At 35.0% G+C, this 21,369-nt stretch overlaps 1 protein-coding gene across 2 annotated transcripts in view; it reads right to left on the bottom strand.

The window, feature by feature from the left end:
- The window catches only part of prkg1b (protein kinase cGMP-dependent 1b), a 155,993-nt gene that overhangs the window by 46,129 nt on the left and 88,495 nt on the right, over positions 1-21,369 (bottom strand). For both annotated transcript variants that reach the window (XM_051914674.1, XM_051914673.1), the window contains exons 4-5: positions 10,140-10,245; positions 6,218-6,281 (exon numbers count right to left, since the gene is read on the bottom strand). In XM_051914674.1, coding sequence (XP_051770634.1) covers positions 6,218-6,281; positions 10,140-10,245 — 170 coding nt within the window. The remainder of the gene's footprint in view (positions 1-6,217; positions 6,282-10,139; positions 10,246-21,369) is intronic.

The raw sequence follows: 21,369 nt of genomic DNA, 5'->3' as shown, positions 1-21,369 counted from the left end.
TAGATACACAGAAACGCTGTTGTGAGCATGTAAGATATGCTGCTGCTGCATAAATAGACACACATAAGTCCCGTAGCAGATCTAGGCAGGTGGAGCTGGGGGAGGTGGAGGGTTTCAGAGGAACTCTGATAGGGCACTGCAGGACTAGCTTACAGCAAATAATGAAGCAAACTATTTAAATGTTGAGCAAGCAATCTCATTGGATGCAGGATCAGCAGAGGCCAATCAGCTTGTGCCATGCAGTAATGATGCTTGCAGATTGCATGTACATCAGCCTCACACCTTCTAGAGTTTCATGACTGAACTAGATATTTGTTTAGGGCTGCTCTCGACTAAAGGTTTTTCTAATTGACAAGTAGTCATTCATTTAAACAATTAGTCGGCTAATTGCGCATTAATATTAATAAGCCATATATATCGTAATAATGAGTCTTTAATCGCCTATATATAATACATAGCCTAATCAGCATAATGCTTTCAGCAGTGCATCGGCAAACGTAATGATTATCAATGTGACGTGAAAAAACAGAAGGAGACTGTCTGTGTGTTCTGTGTGTTTTCGGCTGCAGAGATGAAGTCAACAATGCTGACTCGTCATCGACACAGTAGTGGACACGCCAATATGCATGGTTCATATGGATCATGTCTGTGAGGCAAGTATATGCTGAGTTTCGTTTTTTTTTTTTTTTTTTGACGCGTTCAAATTGACTTGAGACCGAGATGGCAGAAAGCGCATCCTGTTTGTTTCCATTATTATTTTTCAATGATTTGTGGTTATTGTGAGTTTACAGAAATAAAAGCAAACCATTTACAGTTTCGAATGTTGGATTATTCTTATCAATATGACCAGAAATTAGTATTTTAAGTAAAATTCAAGTGATCGCACCGGCGCCTCCATGTCATGCAGTAAGTGCGCTCTCCACACAAACACTTGGATAGGCGTCAAATAATAGCGCACAATTATCTAGGTTAACGTTAGAGCGAACAGACTTGTAAAGTTGCTACTACTTACATGTTTCAAGTGATAAGCCATATTTGAGTTCGATGAATGATAGGCGAATGTTTGGGTTTCCTGCCATTAACAATCTGTTCCTCACGGACTACATGATTTCGCCATTTCCTGTGGAGTTTTTTTTTTTTTTTTTTTCTGAGACTAACCAACTAATACCCATTTTGGTCGACTAAGCCTCTTCTCTTCGACAAATGACTATTAGGGGGCAGCCCTATATATCTGTTATTATAGAAAGTTTAGTTGTTATTCTAAGTCTATATACATTAGGTCTGTGGTTTTCAGGGGCTGCAAGGGAGTCAGAAGAAAAGTTAAGAGAATTTTTTTTTAAAAAAGTATAATAATAATGTACAATTTACAGAATGGATTTATTTACATTTGTTAAAATAATAGAATGTCAGTATTGTCAGATAATATTTTACACGTTTTTAGTTGTGATAGTATAACAGGGTCTTTATGCATTGAAACAGCTGCTTATATTTAGGATGGGTGTCCCTCACAAGGGGATCACAATATTTAGCGGTTCAATTCTTCAATTTAGAGATTCAAAAAGAGACTTTAAAAATACTGTAGTGCACATTTAGTCTGCCATTAGTCTAATGTACTATTGGGTCAACTGAATTTAGTTGAATACTACTGAATGTTTTTCTTTGGTCTAAAATGAGCAGTTATTGAAAATGAGCTACGAAAATAACTTGTTCTAAACTGCCATGGCTTTGTGAGGTCAGTAGCAAAAAAAAAGGGCCCATTTAAACCAAATTGCCAGAGAGAAGTTCGAAAATGGTCAGGTTTTTGGCACAAAAATGGTCAGGGTTTTTTTTTTTTTTTTTTTTAAATGCAACAATGCATCCTTTGTGAACAACTCCTCACTCATTTTGTGCTGTCGGAGTGTACTGGTGAGGCACGACGACTGTCATTCATATCTCACAATTCACACTTCTTTCCTCACCATTCCAAGTTTATCACTCACAATTGAGAGACAAAAGTCAGAATTGTGAGATATAAAGTCACAATTACATTTTTTATTTTTATTTTTAATTATATTCCAGGGTGGAAACAAGCTTATATATGAAATGCTCCAGCACCAGGAAAATTCCTTAATGCAGAATGTACATAAGGGTTGGGACACGATGAAACATTATTGCATTGTGTTTTAATAATTATTTAACTAATGATATGAATGGACAAAAAAGAAATCAGTGGTTACATTTACTACTAAACTTAGCATAAGATTATAGTCATCATCCGTAGGGTATGTTACATCATGAAGCATGGCTGGGGAAGGGTTAGGAAGCTGTTGTGTCAAGCAGATTCAAGCATGTGTTCAGAGATATCCTCTATCCTGAGCCTACAGCGAGTGACCAGTGAAGAGAGCAGTGAACCCGCAGAGACAGAGCATAAGCAAAGTGAGTGAGAGAGAGAGAGAGATAGATAGTAGGATGAGAAAGACAGAGAAATGAGGGGCTAAGAGAATGTAGAGAGAACAGAGCGAGGGATCAAAGCAGAGAACACAGCTCTGTTGTCATCATGTTTAGTCAGGGCAGAAGAACGCAGCAGGTGAACAGTAGGGACCCAGCAGGAAGACAGCTTATTAGTCACTCTACCCACAGTTTTAGGCCATGATCATGTCCATCGGCTCTGCCTTTAAAATATGATAGTGAGTTTCATGAAAGAACTGATCTACTCATTCTTTGTTCCAAATATATATATATATATATATATATATATATATATATATATATATATATATAGTTTCGACTTTAATATATTTTAAAATGTAATTCATTCCTGATAATAAATTTGAAATCACATGATTCTTCAGAAATCATTTTAATATGCTGATTTAAAGCTTAAGAAACACTTATTATTATTATCAAAGTTGTAAACAGTTTACCATTTTAACAGTTTAACAGTCTACCATTCAAAAGTTTGGGGCAAGTAAGCTTAAAAAAAGAAAAGAAAAAAATAAAGAAATTATTTTTAAAGAAATTTATAAGAAATCTTTTATTCAGTAAGGACACATTAAATTGATCAAAAGTGACAGTTATTACACAATTATTACACATTTATTACAAAAAATGTCAATTTCAAATAAATGCTGTTCATCAAACTTTCTATTCATCAAAGAATCCTGAAAAAAATGTATAATGGTTTTCACAAAAATATTAAGCAGCAAAAACTGTTTTCAACATTGATAATAAGAAGAACCATAATTATTAATAATAATAATTGAGCTCCAATAATAATTAATAATACATTAAATATTATACTGAAAATTCAGCTTAGCCTTGATGAGAATAAGAGACGTCTTTCAAAATCATTAAAATATTTTAATTATTTTAAATTTTTATATACACACAATAATTCAATGTTAGTCAAAGTGAGATTTTCACTCTTAAATCTTTTTTTTTTTTTTTTTTTTTTAATTGTGTAATTATGCACAATTTATTGTAATTACTATAGTAACTACATGTAACGTGCAAGGACTGTTAAATAAAGTGTTACCAATGTTTCATTCTGAATTAATTACTAAAGACTGTGGCGAAAGAACAAAAAAAGAGTGAAAGCACTGTAATAACTCATTTTAATACATTGGGAAACACTGAGAAAAGCTACATAATGGTTGTGATATGATGTATTATGTTAGGACACCAACAGATGCATTGTAAACACAAGCCTATGAAGTTATGAATGGCCTCTAGGCAGATAACATTAAAAAAAAAGCAGTTTTGAATTCAATTGATGCAATCTTAATTAACAAGGACGTCCCAAGGCTACTCTGTTAATTTCATTAATTTCCTAACATTATGAAAATGAACAATAAAAGAGGTTATTTATTTATTTATTTTGCATTTGGTTTCTAAATAGGTAGCACGTCTATTCCTAGAAGAAATTCTAAACACAATATTTGGCTATCAAATTAGTTTAACGGGGTCAGTTATACTCTCACATATGGATTTGCATAATTAATCAAGTTGTGCGCCTCCACTGGATTTGGACGGCATCTTTACTCATGTCTGAGAGAAGAACCACATGCAAATAAGAGATTTAGTTCATATGCAATGCTTCTGAAGTGAGTCCAAAAAGTCAAAGCTGTCCTTTACTTAACACTTCAGGGCTTATTACTTAAAGAGTCTACCCTTGGCAACAGCCTGTCGACAGCAATTTGGTGTTCTTTGTTAGTTTAACAAAATAAATGTCATTCCGTATGGGAATATCCTTTGAGTAAATGTCTCCAAATGCTCTCTGACTCAATAAGCCCAATGTGTGCTTTTGTCAACATGACAAATTGAGCTCATCTAGATAACAACAAACAAAAAAGCAAATGTTTTTTTTTAAGCAAATCTCAAATTTATCAAAGAACAACAGCCTTAAAGTTGAATGCAGGCAGGTAGGGTCTTATATTTCATAAGGTAAACTGTAATGCCAAAATATAAGATGATGTGGTTTATTGCTTAGGAAAATGGGCATACTTGTTCGCCTATTTGAAATGGTGTGGATATTCAAAATTGGACAGTAAATAATGCCACCATAGTTATTATTGTCAACTATATTGGTTGACAATAATATTATTGGTTTCCCCCTATGTCTTGTAAATGTAAATTCCCTTTCACACTAAAAGTGAAATGAGTATACTGGGTATACTTAATTTTTTACCCGTACGCTAGTGTACGTGCACAGTCGAATGCACAGCCTTGCAAAGTACACTTCATTCGACTCGTTCACATACACAGGTGTTCGACGCATACGCAGTTTTGAGCAATCTCTCGCCACGAGTTACAACCCATGTAAACATCTTTGTATTATTTCATGCTAGAGTTGTACAAATGAGGGTACTTTCTAACCTCTTCACACAGTCTCCCGTCTATATAGGCCTCCATCATCGCTGCAGCTTTCATGCGTTCCAGTCTGTTCTGTTTATGCAATCTTTCTTTGACTACCTTGTGAATCGACGCCTTCAGGGCATGGTTGCCACCTTGTGGATAAACTAATTACTGCAAAAACAATTAAATGCGCATGTGCAAAAAATCTGGTAGTGCACGTACAGACCCTCGCGTACATGTAAAAAGTGAACTATACTAAGCCTCATGCTGATGGAAATGCAAATTCACACGTGTAAAGTAGAGGGCGCAGCTCAAACAAACCTTCCAGCTCTGCTGCCATTCTGGATTGCAGAAGAAAATGGAGAAGAAAATGTAACACTCTTGCTTCAGCAATAAAAAAAAAAATATATTGAAACAAATGTGATGTTTATCTAAAGACAAATACATTGGTTAATAAAGTTAATAAAGTGAGATTAAATACATGAAGTATATTTGTGTAATTTCACATTTAATTATTGCAGGTTTGAATAGTGAATCTGTTTTTGTGCACGTGAGATGAGTGAATGTATATTTAGTCTAGAAGTATAATACCCATCATGTTCACACAGCGCACGTAACACCTCTGCATTTACTCCCTATTTATCTCAACATGGAGAAAGGAGAGCTGTCAGTCAATAAACGGGAAAACAAAGTAACTTGCGTTACTTATTTGAAAAAGTAACTGATATTTTTCATAAATTTAAAAGCAACTTACTTAAGTAACTTAAAAGTTACTTTACTTAAAAGTTATCTGATTACGTAACTCGCGTTACTGCATTACCCCCACATACTGAGTATGATACTAAAATAACACTGGTTTCTAATATCAATATTTGGAAATTCAGTGTCTCCATAGAGATATTGATTTTTATTGATCATGTATAAAATGTAGCATACAGACCGACCATGAGCTCTGAGGATCTTTAGTGATGATTTGTGTTTCTGTCAAAGTCATATGTTAATATGATTTAAACTTCATCTTTTAAAACAAAATCACATTTAATTGCCAAATATCCCATAATCCTCGAGATCCACCAAAGTTGCTGTCACCCTTAAAATGAAAGCACTGGACCACTCCTGTGAAGCACAATCACATTATCTCCCAATTTTCATGGAGAAAAAAAACAAAACAAGATAAAGTACAATAAGTCAGACAAAAATAATATACTAAAAAATGTAATACCTTTCCCGGTGAGACCCTTTTAAGAAATAACTTTTCTGAATAAAACCTTGATATTTAATGAAAGCCCAATCAAACATGTTTAATAGACAATGGAGTCTTACAGCTAACTGGCTCTTCTGAGAAAATACACAATGTTTTATACAACACAGTTCAGTGGCTTACCTCCTCCAGCACATCTGCTAGCTTGCTGAGTATTTCTTCTGGAAGGCCTTGGAATGTCGGAACGCTGTGAAAAAAGATGAAGAACAAGTTTGAGGTTTTGTGAGCCAAAAAAGCTGTTTCCATCAGGTCACAAAGGATCGTATCTGACCAGCAGAAAAACAGCTGAAAAGAAAAGGTGTTAGTTTTTAAAGAATGGGCTGCAAAGAAAGGGTTCCATCAGTAGTTTGACATTGTTTTAGTAATATCAGAAATCACCTCAGAGTTTTGGAAAATTCTACGAATTCTATGAAAGCTGGTAAATGAACAGAGTAAATGCACACAAGAAACTGACAAGCACACTTTTGCAATCTCAGAAATAATGCTTCAGGTTGAGGTGTGGGTGGACTTCTCATGAGTTTTCATAAAAATAAAAAAAATAAAAATAAAAACTGCCAATCATTTTAAATAGCTGTTAAAAAAAAACAGTCAACCTTTACTAGAAGAGCTTAAAATGTGACGTTTTTTCCAGATTTAAATCAGCTAGGGACTTGAAGTCAACATAAAACTCAAAATTGACTATTTACTTTTTTTGTGCACATTTTTTTTTCTTTCTAACCTTTTACTTAAGTTATTTTGCCTCTGAAACTTGAAATGTTCATCAGCTGATGTTGATCCAGTTCATGATGAAACTGATAGCGTTAGAATATAAAGGGTAAATATGAGTAAAAATGGATTTACATTTTTTATTTGCCACTAAAGCACACAAAATGCAATTCTATATTTCACTGATGAGCGAATATGGACTTTGTCTTCTTCGTTTAACATCTGAAGCTCCTGAGAGAATACAGCACAAATTAAGACAATTCTCACTGAGCACATATAGGCATCTTAAGCTTCCTTTAAAAGTCAAATCCATTTCTGTTCCTTGACATCATCAGCCATACATTTTCCAGTAAAGCTGGTTTGGGGCCTCTAGGAAAATGTAATTTGCAAAATGACATTGTTTTGTGTCACCAGACGCTTTGGAGTCTATAATTGAATGATTGTTTAACAAAATGAAACAAAAACATGACCTCTTAGTTCAAGGATTCAATAATTCATTACACATGGAACCATAACATTGTTTTCTTTCTATTTTCAGATCACAGTTTATTAGGTATTTGCTAATGCAACACTGAAAAAAAGTGAAAACACAGATTGTCCGATCATATTATTTGTGACCTGAACAACAACATTGTGATTCTCTTCTAAACTTAATTTCTTTGCTTTTGATTAATCTAATTCTATAAAATGTGCAATCTAGATTAAAGGTAGGGTAGCAATGTTTTTCATAAACACTTTGTTATACTAATTAAAAACTCTCTTCACATCCTGATAGCAATCAATAATAGAAGTAGTCTAAATATTAAATAAATGTACTGTGCATATATCTTCTGTGGAAGTCTTAGGACCAAAATATATTTGTCCAATCATTACATTCAGTCCAGAATTACCATTTTTTACACTGAAAGAGCGATATCTTGGTCGTTTCACAATGAATGGTCTGGTAAGCATCCACTCAGAACACCCTAGCAACCATTCAGAACATCTTAGCAACTGCATAGGAACACAATGCCCTCAAGCAAGACCCACATCACCCTAGCACAGTGGTTCTAAACTAGGAGCCGGAATTAACGCCATTTAAATAATAAGTCAATACATCTTCGATTCTTTTTCGAATTCTTTCCATTCTTTTTCTTTTTCTTGTTTTTTTTTTTTTTTTTTCTCTTACCCTGATTCACTAAGCATTTATATTTCAGACTGGGTGGAATGGTTTTTGCAAGAAAATTGCATACATACGTTGCATACACTTGCCTGTGCATGTCTTGTCATATCTGTAAATAGAGAAAAGTTGCTCCAACGCGTGTATGGTGTGGGAGTGGCATAGGTTAGTTGTCCCAACAAGCAAGAAAGGCTGACATGGAGCAGGTTAAATCTCAAACCTCTGGGGAATCACCAGTTAAAAAAAAAAAAAAAAAAAAAAAAAAAAAAACCCAGAACAGAGAATAGTCTGCTGGCAAAATGAGAATGTAATAAAACAAGAATCAACATTGGATTGGCTTCTCGGAGATGGTGTTTTTATTACTCAACAGTAATAAAATATGTGTCACATGTAGCTCTCTAACAAAATACAATAATCTATTGTGAAGGCTCAATTCATTACGGCTGTGCTGGAATTTATTTTCAAGGAAGTACCATGTCTATTAATGGGTATAGCTACAGTAACGTCTTCATTTAGTCAGCTTGAGATCCATCTAAACTAGTTAAATCTCTTAAGCCTAGTAGTGAACGTTTTATGAGCAGTAGGATCATCTCTCTCTCTCTTTGGCCAGAAAAGAAATTGCAATGTTTGACCATATTAGACTGGCAATCGTCATGATAACAACTTTTATAACGTCATTACACTGATAAAAAAAAAAAATCAGTGTTTCCAATTAGTCAAAACAGCAGCATAAAATATGCACTTACATACTCAGAATGACATCATTTTTGGATTTCCATGTGTTTACAAGTGCCATGAACCATATTCATCCGCACAGTCACACAGAGCCAAAGCACAACCAAAAAAAATGTTCTTTTGCAAAATGCATGCAGTTTTGTTTTTCAACTGCTAGAGAAGCAAAAGTTGCATAGTGTACCTTTAAACTAAAAATCAAGATTTAATTCACCCCCTCAACCTTTTTTTTCTTTTTCTTTCTTTCTTAAGAACCAGGATTCCCAAGGTCTTGGAAAACCTGTACATATGGGGAAGCCTAATTTTAAAAGTGTGGTTTCTAGACCTGAAAAAGTCATGCAAAATCTTATAATGGGCATTTTATAATGAATTTACATTTTTATAGTTTTGCCAAGCTCTAAAATGGTAACACTTTAATTTAGGGAACACATATAAACTATTAACTATGACTTTTCCCTTAATAAACTCATAATTTACTGCTTATTAATAGTTAGTAAGGTAGTTGTTAAGTTTAGGTATTGGGTAGGATTAAGAATGTAGAATAAGGTCATGCAGAATAAGGCATTAATATGTGTTTAATAAGCTCTAATAAATAGCCAATATTCTATTAATATGCATGCTAATAAGCAACTAGTTAAAAGACCCTAAAATAAAGTGTTATCTCTAAAATATTTTATCAGGTAGAAATTGTGAGTTAAAAAAAAAAAAAAAAAAAAAAAAAAAAATTCTTATATTTAATATTTGTCCAGTAAATCAGGAACAACTGTAAAAGTCATTGGGACCTTGAATATTGTTGTGGACAATAGAGGACCTTGGAATGAAAAAGGTTGAGCCACAGAAACACTGTAAAATGTAAAAAATATACTTTCTACTTACAATGCATTCTAAAATATATATGCAAAATCCATTATTACATAATGCAGTGTGAATGCATTTTTGTGACACATTGGACTAATCAATATTAAATAATAAAAATAAGAATGTTCTAATAAAGCAAAGCTATTCATAAACAGCTCATGTCTAAAAATCAATATTTTCTGACTAAGTGAGTGGAAGGAGAAGAATTAGACTCAAACGAGCAGAGTGAATGTACAGAAACCAACAGCACTCTAATCATTATCTGCCCCCTACCTCCGTCTAACAAAACACATTTCACATTCCTTAGAAAAACTGCTGAAATATAACAACAGTTGATTAGAAACATTTGAGAGTAATATGGCATTTCACCTCCCAAAATATTACAATCAAAACTCATCACCCCGGAGATTAACGATACACAGCAAAGGACTGAGTGTAAAGCCTGAGTTACTGGTGATTGTGTAACCATTCACTCCTGTGTTATTCATTCACAATGAAAATCAATTTCTTTTATTGCATACTACTGAAGGATAGATCTCTTCCATCAGGGTTAGGCGAGGATAAATAGAAAAGAAAGGAGAAGCGGCCCACCTCTTCAGGAACTCCATGTACTCTGCATGCTTGATGAGTCCGGTCCTCATCATGATGGTCTGGAAACACTGGCGGTCGATGGCCCATAACTTCACATTTGTGAGGGCTGGGAACAAAATATGAAAAGAAATAAGTAAATAATACCCACGCTCACACATATGTGGTCGTATTTATATAGTCATGTAGCTGCACAATGTCCCAAATAAACAAATAAAAGCTTCATAAAAAGACTAATTGAATACAAAATATTAATCATGATAGATTAATATTTTGATACACACACACACACACACACACACACACGATTAATATAGCATATTTAAGTTACAATTAGATCAGGTTAATAGTATTAAATATGTATCAAAGATCTAACAATATTACTGTCCTTATAATGCCTTCTTAGCATTAGTACTGTTGATGGTGTATTGTTCACATAAGTCATGGTTCACACTGATAAGCATCACTGATAATTCATTTCTCAATACAAACAAACTTTATGTTTGTTAAAGGTCCCATGTGAATTAAATTTATGGTCACACTTTAGATGTGACTTTCTACAACACTGAATGCTACATATCAATAGAACAGAAATTTTTAATGGCAAATTAGGGAAAAGACATTAACTTGCAGCTCTAATTACTGCACAAAAAGTGCCAAAAGATCATGTAAACAATTTGAAGGTAATTCACTTCAGTCTGAAAACAAAAGAAACCTCAGTCCATGACTGATTTGTAGAAACTTTCATCATGTCTACCTCAACAAAACCCCAAACCTCTATCATCATCTTTTAGGGACATTGTAACTCACTCAGTTTCAGCCTAATTGATTTTGTAGCCTGGAAATGCTGTCAGAGATTGAGAGAAAAGACACATGTCTGTGGTGACAGAGGCATAAAATGGTTGTCACTCGACGACATTACCAATATAATTTGCCTTCAGGAAAGGGCAATTGCAAAAATTTTTGATGCAAAGGCCCATTGGGCCTTCAAAATGTGACAGGTCTATGCCAGAAATTAGCATAAACCTTCAAAACAGCTATATTGTTGACAGCTCACTCATGGGGCCACATTATATGGTTTATACGCAACACTTTCCTCTACAGAATGCTGTGTTTTTTGAATAATAAATTGTGCAAGTGTGGAATAGAATTTGCAGTAATGCAGACATATTAAGAATAGCATGGTGTTAAGCTATTCCAAATGGCCAAAGACTATATTCTTACCCTAACACTGTAAAGATCTGCAGGGTATCGGAGGAACAATAACGCTTTAGTGCTTGTAGAGGCTGAAATGATGGCATATCTACGGATGCATGTCAGATGCAAACCCATGCAATCACATGAAATAGCAGTACAAGTGTTTCCCACATAAACCCTCATTTAACAGGAATGTGATTTTAAGCACGCATAATTTGCACCCTCATGCAGCGAGCGCAAATAATGCTTGCACAAGAAATACTTCACAAAGGACCATTTTCAAAACAAAAATACACACTCTCTGGTCAGATGCAGAGCAACAGTAATGGCCACATTAATACACCTTGTCTCATGTACAAATGGTCGCCTGGTTTCTCAGTGAGAGTGTTGTTTTAATAGTTTCTGAACCCATTGGGTCTTTATGATGATACTGTATGTCTTGACCAATTATGACGTCATGTGAGAGTACAACGTGTGTGCGCTCGAATACACAAAACCAATTACAAGCTTGAAATTGTCTAGGTTTTGCATGAACCTTTAAAATCAGCACATAATTCTTTACAGATGTTAAATAAACATTAGGCTGGGTGATTTATCAAATATTTAAGATACGTTAGACATCATTCTGTTGATTATATAAATGATGATTTTGTTTAATAAAAAGATGACTTTTTATGTGACCATTACGCATCCAAGGCTGCATTTACACTGCAAGTCTTAATGCACAGATCCAATCTTTTAACCATATGTGATTTTTTGGGCCAGTCTGTTTACATTCGCTTTAGACGCGACTGGTATCAGATAACTGTGTTTACATTAATTCTCGCTCAAAATGATTGTCATTGATAGTTTTACATGCACATGGTAGACCCTCAGGTTTTGAACGGCCGTGCTATTAAAATTATTTATATATTTCACGTCAGGTGGCCATGATTACCTGCCAGAATGGATACGTTAACAGCTGTCAATATCATGAATGTTTTGCAGTGCGCAATCTGACTGAATGAATATAGACTGGAAAATAAAGGTAATTTGCGTTTGTTATTTTATCTACAGTCTGAAGTGAAATATAGTAGCAGGTAAGATTACATTTATTTGAATGAATTTGAATATAACGATAACGAGAGAACGAGCGAGGGAGAGGGCGCACGCGAGAGAGAGTAGCCTACCCCAGTGAAGCTTTTAGATTATTAAAAAAGAAGAAGAAAAAAACACGGCGGTCTCTTTTAAATTAACTGGGCAGAGGTTGAAATTCAGCTGCTGAATGTGTGTGTGTGCATGTGCGTGCAATTTCTTTAAAGGAAAAAATAGGTAGACATAAAGTTCCCACCTCAATAATAAAGCTGCAAATTTTTAGTGCGAGTGCATACAAGCACGTCTGCTTCATAATACAACATAAAAGCTACCTTTTAGTGAGCAACGTGCCGCCCTCGCCTTGTGGTGGCTTGAAATTCCAAGGGGAATCGGATATGCATGTTTAGACGTAGGTCGCATGTCCAGATATCGGATATGTATCTGATTTAAAACCACATTTGGAAGTAGCTCAGATTGGATGCGGAAAAAATCATGTGTAAACGTGTGTTTACACGTATGCAACAAATTCCGATCTGTCAGATGTGAGCAAAAAATCGGATTTTTTGTGCCAGTGTAAACGCAGCCATAAAGACCTCACTACCAAGACTCATTTCCATGAATCAGTTTTATCAAACTGTCAGTGAATTAGTGAATCAAAACACAGACTCAGTGACTCACTTGTACATTTTACATGCTTTAATTCAACATTGCTGTTGTATAAATGATGTAATATAAAAATTCAAAGCGAATACATAAATACTGAGATGTATCACACATGATCAAAAGGGTGAAAAACACTGAGATGTTAATATTTTTAGCAATATTGTGCAGCCCTAATTACCGTTACCATCTTTTTAAGAGATGGTAAAGAAAATTATAAAGTTTGAGAAGACAGATGAATCAGGATTGCTTCATCGTAGAATATAACTATGACAGCAGTGCAAGCAAATATAATTGGCAACCAAACTTGTGAAAAGTGGCCTAATATATCATCCCAATTAAGATGCTGCTTTTAAGGCAAAATGTGAATAGCATGTGAAAGCAAAACTCAGATGAAGCCAATAAAAGAATCAGGATTGGGATATAAAAAAATACCTCACTGAACAATTGCAGACAGGCTAATTTGGCTCATTTCGATACAAAATAAACAGAATGTTGCTGCTTGGCTGCTCTTGGACCGGGACGTCTTGTTTAATCTGAATGTGCTGCATAGCTTTGGGCTTCCAATTATAAATGAATCCAAATCAAAACCACTTCCCAACACCTTATTAAATACTGGCTGAGTGCTTCCTCACTCTCTGCTTTTCACTGGGGAGCAAAATGCAAGACAGAAAATTAAACGTCTTTTTGATTGTCTGTCTCTCAGAGTGGTTTGATCATGAGATATGCTGTTGTTCCAGTCATTCGTATCCAGCAAACCCTCTATTGGCCAGGGGAAAGTCTATTTCAGTGGAACCTTTACACTCTGATTACATAACACAAGCTTCTTTTTGATCCCTTGTCATGACGTTGATTAGTGGGATGTTGATTATGCAGTCATAAACCTAACTCGGATGCTAAGAATGAAGAGTACTGATCAAATGCTCTTTGATGCTCTTTCATGAGAGGGTTTGTCCTGCCAGTGTGCTTTTACACAGGTGTGCAATTACGCTATATAAATATATCATTAGCAGTACAGATAGGCCTCTATAACATTTATCTTCAGCATATAATACAGTCTATGTAAAGTTCAGAAATCTTCAGTGCCTCATGGACCAGTTGTCTAAATGTTTTATAAGAGGACATCAATAAGATTCCATTAAAATATACTGAACCCTTGTAACATTGTGTCCTAACTGGTTGTGACATGTTTAAGCGACAAGCGTTAAAAGCTACAGTATCTCTTTTCTGTAGATTTGTTTTGATGCCAAAATGTCAGTAGTCGATATTAATACCACTGGAATGCAATGATTCTCAATACCAATTTCAATACACAGCCAAAACTATGTTACTGAACTGACTGATTTAGGCTTGTGAAAAAGTTACATGCATTTCACAATTGACAAGATATTTTGATGGTCACTTTGATGGTCACTTGGTATCGCTGTGGGGGGGGGGGGATTACGAAGGCAAATGAATTAAAATAATTCACTAATATTTCTTCAGTTGCAACTAGTAAAGACATGGTTTAATTTGTAGCATCTGATGTCATAGAGTTCATCTGAACAGTGTTTTTTTTTTTTTTTTTTTTCTAACCGTCTCTTTACCAATGAAATGCAGGTCACATTTGGGGTCAATTACTACTGTAGGCCATCAGCATCTCAACTATGAGCCAGGCAATTACAGCACTGCCTGTGCCCAGAGAGACTATCGACAGGAGCGCCTCCACCCAAGCGACATGTATTGATTCTTTTGTGGGGGTTTTTATCACTCTCTCCATCACTATTGTCAGCAGCAGTGATACAAGATAACCAACTGAATCTTCTTTCTCTACAGGAAATGGGCAACTTAGAGAAAGGAGAGACAACAGATTGTCCCCTACTATACTGAGAGAGAAGGAAGGAGGAGAACTGGTGAGAGAGTCAATGGAGGGTTTGATTGCTCTTTTGTGTCTGGGAATAGTTAGTGCTGTCTAGCCAGACTTTTGACTTGAGGTTGCTATTCTGGCCATGAGCTGCACTGTTAGACAGGAAGAGACAACTGACATGTGAAGAGACTGACCACAGTGAAATCTCTTGTAAAACTGGTAGAAACCTGTGCACACTGACTTAACTCAAGCCATCTGGTCCATTGACAGTGTTGCCAGATTGGGCGGATTTCTGGCCAATTGGGCGGTTTTGAATTTGATTATGCGGGTCAGAATTGGCTTGGGCGGGTGGACAAAATTTGGGCTGGTTTGGGGTCAGTTTGGCAGTTTTCAAATATTTAAATTTTATAGGCTAATTGGTTAACAAATGAAAACCAAAGTGTGCGGGTACTCCATCCAATCAGTCATCGTGACTTTACTAAACACATACACCCACTGCAGACTCGGCTTCCCCATATGTGCTGTTCATTTTATATATTAATAACTGCTCATTTTCAGAAAAACAATATCCTCATTCACAGTTATTAGTATTATAGCACAATATGCACTATCGGTCAAAAGTTTGGAATATATATATATATATATATGTTCTGTATTACATATTTTTACCAATTTATGCCGTCCTACCACAACTGTTTTTGGCCAGGGGTGTTGCCATCGGACCAATGTTTGCTGGGATTACTCCTGTCTTTAGTGTCACATTCTTTCTTAAAAAAATCTTTCTAATATACTGATTTGGTGCTCAATTATTATTAGTGTTCACTTATTACTAATGGTTCTTATTACTGTCAATGCTAAAAAAAAAAAAAAAAACAGTTTTGCTGCTTTTTTATGGAAATAATGTTACTTTTTTCTGTATTCTTTAGAAAATTCAAAAGAACAGCATTTATTTGAAACAGAAATCTTTTGTAACATTATAAATGTCTTCACTGTCACTTTTAATGAATTTAATGCTTTAATAAAGGTATTAATTTCTTTTCTTTAAAAAAAATAATAATAATGGTACCGTATCACAATTTCTGCAAAAAAAAAAAAAAAAAAAAAAAAAAAAAAAGCATTTGATGTCAATATTTACTTTTATAAAGTGAAGTTGGGTGAAAACAAAATGGTGGGCATTCAGGCAAAATGAAAGTCTGTCTTGATATCAGTGTTGTTTTGGCAGTACTGAGCTAAGTTTAGAGAAATATTTCTACAAATATTGTCACCACCACATCAAGAAATAAACAGGCATAATTGGTCTACTTTAATTAAGTAATTATGTTCAGCAGGTGTGTTTGTGGCATTACCAGGTCTGTATAATTCATCTAGTGAATTGGGCACTAAAACAACCCAGCCAGCATAAAAACAACACTATCAGTAGGTGCAATTCATTCTTGATTCTCCACTAAAACCTCTGTTTTATCAAACATTTAAGACAGAAAACCTATATTAACCTTGAAATAGAAAGAATTGCCCTGAGAAGCGAATGCTTTCAGTCCAGACTTTCATTCCAGCCCCACAGACTCAGCAAATATTAATTATAGCCAATTTTTGTTCGCTGTCAGCATGGATTTTGAAATGGAAGTCACCATTCAAATATGTTAACACAGGAACAATTTAAGTGCTGAGGTTATGCAAGACTTCTACTATATTAATTCCCAAAAGCCTCTGCCTCACAAGCATAAGTGCTTGAGACAGACTTCTCGGTATCAGCTGACAAATTAAACTCGTCAGACTCATTTTTGGCTAAGCCTGCAGACTATATTCCCTTGACTATTTTCAGTTCCCAGTAATGTCTGGAGAGACCAAAATGAGCCTGACCAAGAAACAACGTATAATTTTGCAAATCGCATTAGAGATGTAAGCACCTGCCTCGCTTAAGTATGCAACAAGCACAATGTGTTTTGCAGATGCTTCATTCTGACAAACATTTTGGCCATGATGATCTAAACATTCCTGTCAACAGTATATGGAACATGTAGATTTGTCTTATATGTCAATGCACAAGATAATAATCTAAGCACCCCAAATTATAATATTTTGGCTGGTAACTCAAAGTTTCAAAACAAACTGCTCAGACATTGCTCTTTCATAACTCATAAAAATCAAATGTGACAATGGTTGAAGTGTTTTATACAGAGCTGGGTCAAATGACACAATGCTTATGTTGTATCTGGTTCTTATTTAAAATATTGGAAGATTTTATTGAAGAATTCTTTAATAACTCGATTTAATTTTGAAGTTATTCAAAAGTATGCAGTTCATAAAGACAATGACTTGAATATCTTGAATCTTTTCTATGAAGAATATGTTTTGAATGTTTTCTGAATCAACAGTTCAGTTCAAACTGTAAACGAGGCTTCGTTACGTGATAAGTGTTTCGAAATTTCAGTGGTTCACCACTGGGGGGGCGTGACTTTGGCAGTTTGATACGTGCTCCGAACCACTGATTCGAAACAAAAGATTCGTGAAACTTCGAAGCTTCATGAAGCAGTGTTTTGAAATCGCCCATCACTAGATATTGTTGAATAAAGTCGTTATTTTGTTTTTTTTGCCGAGCAAAAAGCATTCTCGTCACTTCATAACATTAAGGTTGAACACATGAACTGTCACATGAACTGTTTTAAATATGTCTTTAGTACCTTTCTGGGCATTGAAAGTGTTAATTGTCTTGCTGTCAATGCAGGCCTTACTGAGCTATCGGATTTTATGAAAAATATCTTAATTTGTGTTCCGAAGAAGAACAAAGGTCTTACGGGTGTGGAACGACATGAGGTTGAGTAATTAATGACAGAATTTTTATTTTTGGGTGAACTAACCCTTTAAAGGGGTACTTAACCACTGGCAAAATGGACTTTCAATAAAACTTGTCTGCCTATACAGCAGAAAGATGGGGGAAAAAAATTAAATAGGTGCTACCTGACAAGAGAAAACAGAGAACAGGGGCTGTTGTCTTCCCTTTCCCCAAATAGGTAGGAAAACTTCAAAACATGTTGCCGTTGAAAGCCACTCCCACCAGTCTGTTATACACAGGCTTGACCAGAGTCAAATGCCGCCTTGCTTTAGTAGGAAATACTTCTTAGCAAACTTTTAGTCATAATCAGTGATGGGAATACCAGCGTTATAAATAAACGGTGTTACTTTTTTCAGTAACGAGTAATCAAACGAATGACTTTTTCCCCGTTACAACGCTGTTACCGTTACTGACAATAAAATGCGGCGTTACTATAATTGAGCTCACTGAAGCGGTTTTCATCCATGTAGGCTCTCTCTCACCCACCTACTTTAAAAGTAGACATTTCAAGCTTTCTATAGATATATTTCTCATGTCTGTGAGGCAAGCAGCCTATATGCTGAGTTTCGGTTCATAGACGCGCTCCAGTTCACGTGCAAGTGATCGCGCTGGCGCCTCCATGTCATGATTATATTGTCTGCTATATTTGCCTCTTATTTATTAAATCCAGGCAATTGGTTGATAAAACATTGATTAAAGTTAAGATACAATTTTTACAAAACGAAATTCATTTTAAAGAAAGGCTTTCTACACAACAAAACTTAATGAAGTGGTCAAAATCATGCCTGACCTACTCCATGTCTCCCGATATATTGCGAATATATTGCACATCTTGTGATGTATTCTATGTTACTCATGCTGTTCACTTTTCATAATCAAATAGATGAAATTAAAAAATAACATTATAATAGGCCTATTTAAACATAAATATGAAACTAAATACGCTTTCTTTAATGGCTACCAACACGTATAGTAGAGTACAGAGACATTTCATGTCGTGAGCAAGAGCGGATCATGAGTCACGAGTCGGATCAAGCATAATTTATTTTTAGACTTATTTGTTGGCCAGTTGTGGTCTGTTCAATAAATATTAAAAGTTCTAAACCATCTATTGTGTTTTATTGTTCCACTATAGGAATAATAATATTTACAATATATTGAATTTGATAGGTGTCTCTCACATTGTCCCACAGCAACATTTTTTTTTTTTTTTTTTCTATTTAGTGTCCATTTCATTCATTCAACATATTTAAAATTGGGGCATCCAAGTTATTTGACATATTGGAATTTTTTTTTTTTTTTTAAAGTAACACAATAGTTACTTTCCCTGGTAATTAGTTACTTTTATAATGATGTAACTCAGTTACTAAATCAGTTACTATTTGTGAGAAGTAACTAGTAACTATAACTAATTACTTTTGTAAAGTAACGTGCCCAACACTGGTCATAATGGTGTCGACTTTTACTGTTGCTGGGTCCAAGAATTCAAAAAGTAAAATAAAAAAAGGAAATCTTTATTTTATTATTTTATGGTTACACCACGTGGTATTTTTAATTAAGTCATTTAATCAACATTTTTGTTGCTTTTCAAAAACATATGAAACCAAACTGTATACAATGATTTCCAAAAAGCTGAATGCATTTTAATACAGATTTTTCATTTTCATCATTTCAGACATCCTTGTCATTGACCCGGTTATAAAATGAATGTGAAGTATATAATTTGGTCTTGAAAGAATTAGATCTATTTTTTCCCCCTACCAAAATACCTAGAAAATACAGTCACATACAGAAGAGTTGGGTTCCTAAATGACTGATGTACCCTTGAGCAGAACACTTAAAGCACTGAATGAATGTTTGAAGAATATGGCTGGCCTTTTCAATATAATGAAAGTGAAAGACTAAGACTGTCAAGCTACAAAATGACAAATTCAGTATATATGACACATCAGTAGTTTTATCATTTAAGACACAAAATGTATATTGTTATACACTGAAAATCTTGACATCTTTTCTTGGCACCTATTGAGAGTTAGATTGATCTTCTAAGTCAGATATTTTCAATGAATCAGCTGATCTAGTTCACAAAACCGGTCTGAATGATTCATTCAGAAATTGGACTCATTCTGCTCTTAAATTCACTGACTTGCTCATTGATCCAGTGTGTAATGACTTAAATTCTAGTCTATTTCTCACAAAAAAAAAAAAAAAAAAAAACTATTATATGACTTTAAAAGATGTAGAATATAATGAATGAGTCATATGGATCACTTTTATGTACTTTAATGGTGCTTTTACATCATTTCTAAAGCTTGGCAGCTCCAGTTCTCATTCACTGACAGAATTAGCATTTTTGTGTGAAATACATAGTTCCAGGGGTTGACATTAACACTCGCCTACCCGCCAAATGCAGGTGAATTTTAGCAGAGGAGTGTAACGCAGTTACTCCTACTAGCTATTTTGGCGGGTTGAATTTTATATATAATATATACATTTTTCAATTGTAGTCTTTTAAAAAGGCATCTGAAATGAACTAAGTACAATGTAGTGTTGTCAAAAATATAGATTTTTCGATACATATCGATACGGAAATATCTGAAACGTTTCCAATACTGAATAGATACATGATACCAGCTGCGTTTTCTTCTTCTCTCATCTCTCCAGCAGCAAGTTGAATATTGTTGGTGTTACATGGCTTGAATATCGGCGTGGGATTGTGCGTATTGCACATAATTTTACTCATTCCTGCAGATTTTGTGCTTACACTCATAGTGCACGCACATAAAGCCGCCTCTCAGTACTAAATTGAGTTATTTTTCACTGCTTATTGTGCTTAATGCTTTTTCACTGCTTATTGCACAAAGAAAACACATGTGCAACAGTATAATGGATCTGTGTGTCATGTCTTAAAGTGACAGCAGCATAATATACCTCCTGCCAAATTATGAGATAATATTAAAAATACCTATATGGCAGTTTTTCCCCATGGTATCGATGCCAAAATTGTGGCCAGGGAAAATGCTGAGTGTCTAGTAACTATGGAAAACCTTTAGCCACAGTGGCTGGTGAGCATAAAAAAAGTTAATGTCAAGCCCTGCATAGTTCAGTCATGAAACTCTAACTGAGCGCTGATTGGTTCCTCTAATGCTGAGGTATTAGCCAACCAGACGTACTTCCTAATCAGTGTAACCATATATTTCGTACCCTAGCCTGTGATTGCACTGCTATGCGATTGTGAAAACTTCTGTTTACCCCTCCTCCTCCCCAGCTCCACCTGTAGAGATCTGCTATGGGGTTTTTTAATATATTCTTGCAGCAGCATGTCCTTTATGTATGTTATTTTAACTAAGCTGAACTTGTACTTGCTCAGCATCAGCAGTGTAGCAGATCTCCTCCGCCAAAACCGAGCACATGTACTTTCCATGCATGCCCCATGCCAGTAAATGCTGGTTAAATAATTAACTCTGAGAGTTGTCATGATTGAACTAACTGTTCTTTGAAGATCAAGCCCACAGGTCATACCTCTAATCAACAAGCCTGGCTACAATACCACATGTGAGATGACACAATGCAAGGGTCTTCCTTCTCTTGGTATGGAATGGTTCAATTTGAGGGTAATTACA

This window comes from Ctenopharyngodon idella, chromosome 12, assembly GCF_019924925.1.
Source record: "Ctenopharyngodon idella isolate HZGC_01 chromosome 12, HZGC01, whole genome shotgun sequence".
Classification (NCBI taxonomy): Eukaryota; Metazoa; Chordata; class Actinopteri; order Cypriniformes; family Xenocyprididae; genus Ctenopharyngodon; species Ctenopharyngodon idella.
The sequence above is the reverse complement of the archived record's forward strand: the minus strand, read 5'-3'. Positions and strand labels throughout refer to the sequence as shown.